General features: G+C 53.3%; 1 protein-coding gene across 2 annotated transcripts; it reads right to left on the bottom strand.

Moving 5' to 3' along the window:
- Window positions 1-679: 679 nt before the first annotated feature.
- Window positions 680-6,684, bottom strand: Rita1 (RBPJ interacting and tubulin associated 1). Of its 2 annotated transcripts, XM_015505205.2 has the most exons (4): window positions 6,514-6,684; window positions 6,234-6,376; window positions 5,528-5,899; window positions 680-1,684 (listed from the first exon to the last, which is right to left on the bottom strand). In XM_015505205.2, exons 3-4 carry the CDS (start codon window positions 5,833-5,835, stop codon window positions 1,195-1,197), a joined length of 798 nt encoding a protein of 265 aa, XP_015360691.1. In that variant the 5' UTR covers window positions 5,836-5,899; window positions 6,234-6,376; window positions 6,514-6,684; the 3' UTR covers window positions 680-1,194. The 2 variants fall into 2 exon arrangements, with proteins under 2 accessions (XP_015360691.1, XP_048641693.1); XM_048785736.1 differs by lacking the exon at window positions 6,234-6,376.
- Window positions 6,685-6,690: the final 6 nt, after the last annotated feature.

The raw sequence follows: 6,690 nt of genomic DNA, 5'->3' as shown, positions 1-6,690 counted from the left end.
CTGCCAAGGCTGTGACAGACACATCACCCACCTGGGCAGAGCAGGGTGTGGGTCACAGCAATCTGCAGGGGACAGACCAGGACCAGGCAGGGCTTTGGGCTGCCCTGGCCCTGCCCTGGGATGGTCGGCTTGCCCTCCGGCCCGTGTAAGCTCATGATCCAGATGGTGCACACCTGCAGCCTCCTGGCCCCCAAGAAGTTGAATGCGCTGGGAGCTATCACCTAGCAACCTCGCTGCTTTTTTTCTAGAAAAATCTCTTCAACTCTCAGGTTTGCAGCTCCCCACCCCAGACGGTGGAGACTGCAGGTGGCCCAGTCCCGAGGCTCCCAATGGCCTCCCACACACTGTGCCCTGGTGCTGGCCACCAATCATCCCGATGGACTATGGCTAGCTTTTGGTGTAGATGACAGGAAAAACAGGCATTTCCAGCCCTTGCCTGTTAAAATGGGAAGGGGGAAGCCATTGAGAGATGGATGTTTCAAGAAAAAACAGAAGCAATCCTCTGAAAGTCCCAGGAAGTTCACAGGGCCCAAGTTTAAAAGCATGTTTGTACCGCTGTCTACTTCCCTTGTGGCCCTCTGACCCCAGCAGGCATTCACATCGTGCCCTCGTCCTGAGGGCCTGAGCCCCCAAACTTCAGGAGCCAGGAGCCCCTGGCATCTGCGACACGTCCCCACACTGGCTGTCAGGTTTTCCTTTATTTAAATCAAGTCAGGCCTAACAACGGCCTATACCTAAGAAGGGAAGAAGCAAGTGACACTCGTGGCCTTGATGAGTGACTGACACATTTCATACATGGAAATAAACACATGAATGTTTAAATGAAAAATGTCCACCCACAAGGCCCTCAGATGCCCTCATGTTCCCCCACTGAAACGCAGCCCAGGAAAACACCTCTGTGGCCACCGGACCCCAGAGAAGGCTGCGTCCTCAGTAGCAGGCTGGTCCTGAGGGAGGAGGAGGGACCCTCCATTGGCAATCTGCACTTGGCCAGCTGGAAGTTGGGGGGCCTGGGTTGGCACTGCTTCAAGTGGCTAGGACCGGGCCAGAGAGTCAATTCCAGGGTGGCCGTCCATCCACATCAGGGGAGAAGGCAGGAAGGACAGATCGTCAGGGTGAAGGGATGCACAGGAGAGGCTAGTCTCCCAGGGGACCCTCACGGGGTGCCAGCCAGGCAAACCTGATGTGAGAAGCTCACTTCCAAGGGGGCTTTGGTTTCTGGGTGGCCCCACCTTGGCGCGGGGTGGCAGGCACTGAGGCACTGACTGAGCGAGCCCTAGGAGTCACCAGGGGACTCCGGAAGGTGACCGCCGAAGTAGAGGGCCTGGGGGCCTGGGGTCCCTCTCCATGGGCTGCGCAGCCAGCGCTGGGGGTGTTCAGGTGGGTGAGAGACTGGGAGCGCCCCCGCCCCGGGGGGTGAGGGGCTCCGCGGCCACCGGAGGGCAGCTCGCGGGCGTCTGCAGCCACCCTGGGCCCCATCTTGGAGGGACCAGCTGGATGGATGGCTCGCAGCGGGGTCTCCCTGGGGCGCGGCGAGTGGCCGCCCCTGGGGGTGGCTGGCGGAGTCCAGAGGAGGGCGCGGAGCTTGGCGGCATCCCCCTTCGCCATCCCAGAGGCCTCCGGGCCGGCGGGTCGGGAGCCAAACAGCGACTCATCGCAGTAGGATGGGGAGCGACGGACAAGCCTGGAGGGAAGAGCAGGCAGTGAGCTGCGACCAGTCCCCCAGCGCCGCGGCAGACCCCGGGGTCCCCGCGGCCCAGCTCAGCACGTGCAGGGAGGCCACTGTCCCCTTCTGTTCGCTGCCCCTGGGAAGCATCCAGACTCCTGCATCCCGACCCTCCGGCCAATTTGCATTTCCCATCCTTTCAGCTCTGATTGGTCCAAGAGCAGGCACATGACCCAAGTCGAGCCAATGAAAACCTGCCTTTGGATTTTTGAGGAAACAAGCAGAGAGATCACTCCTGCCAGCTGGCCTCAGCCTTGCTAGGTCCAAGCAGCTCGTGCCAGGGCACTCCTTTCTGGGGACAGAAGACACGCAGGGGAGGCAGGACTCAGAGCCCTCATGACAGCGTGAACCCTTGTTATACAGGCCCCAAGTGCCTTTTTTTCTGCTGAAGCTAGTTTGGATAAGTTTTCTGTCATTCGCCCCGGAGAGTTCCAATTACAGTTGTCCCATGCAGGGGGACTGGTTTCAGGAAGCCTCCTGAAGGCCAAAATCTGTGGATGCTGGAGTCACTTGTGTAAAATGACACAGACCTTGCATATGACCTACACATGTCCTCCCAGATAGTTCAAAATCACCCCCAGATTACTGACAACAATTACTTATGAGACCTCAGCAAGGTGACGATGACGTAAATGGTTGTTGTACTATATTGTCTAAGGAATCATGGGGGGAAAAAGTCTGTACATTATTCAACACAGATGCAATTATTTTCCCCAAATAGTTCTGATCCACAGATGTGGAAACCAAGAATGCAGAGGGCCAACAGGGATTCAACCAGTTCTTTTGTTTTTAAATACTATTAGTTGTAGATAGACATAATATCTTTATTTTATTTTATTTTGGGGGGATTGGGAATTGAACTCAGGGGCACTCGACCACTGAGCCACATCCCCAGCCCTATTTGTATTTTGAGAGACAGGATCTCACCAAGTTGCTTAGGGCCTCACTAAATTTCTGAGGCTGGCTTTGAACTTGTGATCCTCCTGCCTCAGCCTCCTGAACTGAGATTGCAGGTGTGGGCCACTGCATCTGGCCTTATTTTTTTATTTTTATGTGGTGCTGAGGATTGAACCCAGTGCCTCACGCGTGCTAGGCAAGCGCTCTACCACTGAGCCACAACCCCAGCCCCTAGTTTTTATCCTTTGCCTTCCTCCCATGAGGTTTTCTTCTTTGCCCCAGGGGTCTTGTTGGTCCTCTGCAGTCCTATTGTCTCTGGTTGTATTTGACATCGAGCTGGCCAGTGCCTGGCTGACAGAGGATGTGTTACGAAGCCAGCTGGGCCATTCCACCAGAGCTTTTTGCAGTGTGGGATACTCACCGAGGACTTCTCTTCTGCGGGCCCAGGGCTCAGCACGTCACATGCATTATTGTTTAATTTCTCACAAAGTGCAAACCGAGATATCAAGATTAATCTCATTTTGTAGATAAGGAAACCGAGGCACAGGTATCCTTTGGATCTGGACTGTCCCCCAAAGGCTGGTGTTGAAGGCTTGGTACCCAGGGCAGCAATGTTCAGAGGTGGGGCCTCTGGAAGTGACTGGATCATGAGGACTCTGACCTCATCTGTGGATAAATCCACTGGTGGGTTCATCATTTGAATGGCAGCAGTGGGAGGTAGTGGAAACTGGAGGAGGTGGAGCCTGGTCACTGGGGCTGTGCCCTGGAAGGGCATATTGTGTCCCCAGCTCCTCCCTCCCCCATCTCTACTTGCTGACCACCGTGAGCTGAGCAGCTCTGGGCCACTATGACCTTCCACCTCCAAGCTTTGCCTTGCGACAGGCCCAGAAACAACTCAGCCAGTCAACTGTGGTCTCAAGGCCTCTGAAACCCTGGGCCAAAACAACCTTCCTTCAGTTTCCTCAGGTAGTTTGTGATCGCAACAAAAAACTAACGCAGCAGGGTAAGGCCCCATAAGAACACGGCAGAGACGAGACTCAAACCATGCCTGGCTCAAGGATCCAAGCTACTGATTGCTAAATCACACCTACGTGCTTTCCAAGTCTCTATTCTTAATCAGATTCCTTTGGCAATAATTTATATCTATTAGGTGCCAGGCCCGTGGTGTTTAGGCAGAACTGAGAGCACTCAAGCCTCTGAGAAGGCGACTTTTGCTTCTGGGTTTAGCTGCTCAAACCACATCTGTCTGTTGCCTGCATCTGTATAACACCAGGGTTCTGGCTTAATGATGTCCCTATCTTCTACACACTCCTTAACTTGTCACATCCAGAAAATTCCATGAGCATGGGGTCCAGTGTCACCTCCATTGTCATGGACAGCATGCTTCTGTTGATACTGCCTCCAGGCACATCAGCATTCCAGCGACTTTTTGGGTGTCAGTGACATTCCACTGACACTTGGGTGTCAGTATTGTTAATCTCAACACGACCCTGCCTCGAGGTCTAGAACTATCACTCTCAGCCTGCCATGATGCCTGGATCCTGCTCTGATCTTTGTTGATTTTAGTCTCTTCACAGGTAACATTTCCACTCTCATTTCTCTGACACATGCCCTCCACCGCCTTAGAACACCCTAAAACTGAATTGCTCAGTGGTTTAGTCAGCTTTTTCACTGCTATGACTAAAAGATCTGACCAGAACAGTTTTAGGAGAGGAAAAGTTTATTTGGGAGCTCATGGTTTCAGAGGTCTTAGTCCACAGACAGCCGGCTCCAGGTGCAAGAGTGCAATGGAATGGCCCGGCTGGCTTCTAGATGATCAAGAAGCAGAGACAGAGAGACTCTACTGCTCAGTTACAAAATTTATGCCCCAAGGCCACACCCCCAGGGACCCACCTCCTCCAGCCACACCCTAGTCAGTTACCAGTTAATCCCCATCAGGAGACTAATCCACCGATTGGATTAAGGCTCTTATAACCCAATCATCCCTCCTCTAAACCTTCTAGCATGGTCTCAGAGTGAGCTTTTGGGGAACACCTCCCAAACCATAACAGCCAGTTGTTATGAGCCAAATTGTGAGACTGTAATGACGGGCCCCTGATAGAATAGGACTGGTGTCCTTAAGAGCCCCTAAGAGTGCATACCTGCCCAGGCTGCGAGGAGACAGTGACATGGCCCTCAGTGAGCCAGGGAGAGAGGCCTCAGGAGAAATGAGACCTCCAGCACTTGACGGGGACCTCTAGCTTGCAGGGTTGTGACCAAACACATTGGTGTGGTTTAAGCCACCAGCTTGTGCTATTTTGCTCTGTCGCCTGGGTAACGTACTAGTTTTCTGTGTCCTTGTCCAAAACACAATTACAAATTACAGGACACAGTCCTGTGGTTCACAACTAGAACCTCCCGCCAGGCTACATTAATTTGAAATAATCCAAATAATCTAATTATAATTAACTAATAACTGTTAGCAACAGCTTCTATTTTTCTGACTTGTTCATAAAGGGTAGCAAGACCCATTTCAAAATGACTTGCTGAAATTCTGAAACAGAATTTTTTTATCCTTTCACATATCAATTGCTTTAATACTCTACAACTTTCTCTATGATCTTGGGAAAGTCATCTGACTTCTCTGGGCCTCAGGTGTACATCTACGTCATCTGAAGTTGGGGGTCCCAACTTCACAGTCATTAATATGACCATTTACTGAGAGCTTCCTCAGGGTTAGGTTACAGCACCAAGCACCATGCACCCCTCCATTCCATCCTCTCCACAATACTACCTGGTAGAAAAAATGCAGCTCAGAGAAGTCAAGGTGTTAGCCCAAGGTCACACAGCAGGCAAACAGCAAGGCTGTAACAGGAACCCAGGTGACTACACAGAGCACAGGAGTGCATCTCCCACCCTGGTTACCTGTACTTGTTCTTCTTTTTTGGCGTAAGGGTCGGTGTGCTGCTCCTAGAGGGGGTGGTCTCACAACTCCCCTTGGACAGTGAGGCCTGTGATGGTGATGCCCTGGTGACCGGTCCTCTGATGCTGTCACTCTTCTGCACCCAGGGTGGGTCAAAATCTGGTGGGGGGGGCCTGGGGCTCACAGGGCTGCCAAACAGAGTCTCATCCACGTAGGACGCCTTGGCCTTGACCCGGTAGCCACCCCGGCAGCGGTGCTGAAGGTGGAGGGTCTGCATCCCACTGATGGCCAGCTCCACGGGGGTCTTCATGCTGCCTGGGGTCCTGGGTGACAGCAGGTTCCCTCTGCCCGCCAGGCCCTGCCTCTAGGGCTCTCTGTGAAAGGGGTCAGGTGGCAGCCCTGAGCCAATAGCAGTGGAGGAAGACTGGCAGTCCCTGAAGTCCCCATCCTCCTCCCAAGGGCAAAGGGTCTTCTCCCAGGATGAGTCCTTCTCAAAGGGGAGCAACCAACCCAGGGGCATTCTAGAAAGTTGTTCCCCTTCATGATGGGAAAAGGGTACTCTTGGCAAATATTCAATGAGTAAATAATATGTGCTTCACAAATATTTGTAGAATGACTAGGGGTATAAAGGCAGGCCCCAACTAGAAAAAAAAATTAGGGTGGGAGGGGAGACAGGGGGTCAGGAGAGTCAGGTGATCCCAGGCCTACCTCGTGCAAAGAGCTTTACAAGCATTGTCTCATTTAATCCTCTCAACAGCCCCCCGGAAGTAGCTTTGATTATATCCATTTTACAGATCACAAATCAGAGGCTTCAAAAGGTGAAGTCACACATGGCGGTCCTGCCTAAGAAGCTGAAACAGGGGAAGCATGAATCGAACGTGATGGGCAGTCCGAGCCTGTGTGCTTAACCGGGGTTCGCACCCTCCTCACATGCGGTGATGCCCAAGTCCGAGCCCAGGGTCTCTGCATTCTTGGGTTACTTTCCTACCTGCGCGACTCGGCTTGCGGACGTCGGGGACACCTTCAGGTTCCCCCTCCCCGCGCCTCCTTCGCGCCTGGTCTGGACCCCTCGGCGGCGGGGCGGGGCTGCTCGGGCACCCGCAGCGCGCACTGCATCCAAGTTCCTAATCTGCAGCCTGGAATGCCAGGGGCTCGGAACCCGGGG

Source organism: Marmota marmota, unplaced genomic scaffold, assembly GCF_001458135.2.
Source record: "Marmota marmota marmota unplaced genomic scaffold, marMar, whole genome shotgun sequence".
NCBI classification, from domain to species: Eukaryota; Metazoa; Chordata; class Mammalia; order Rodentia; family Sciuridae; genus Marmota; species Marmota marmota.
The sequence above is the reverse complement of the archived record's forward strand: the minus strand, read 5'-3'. Positions and strand labels throughout refer to the sequence as shown.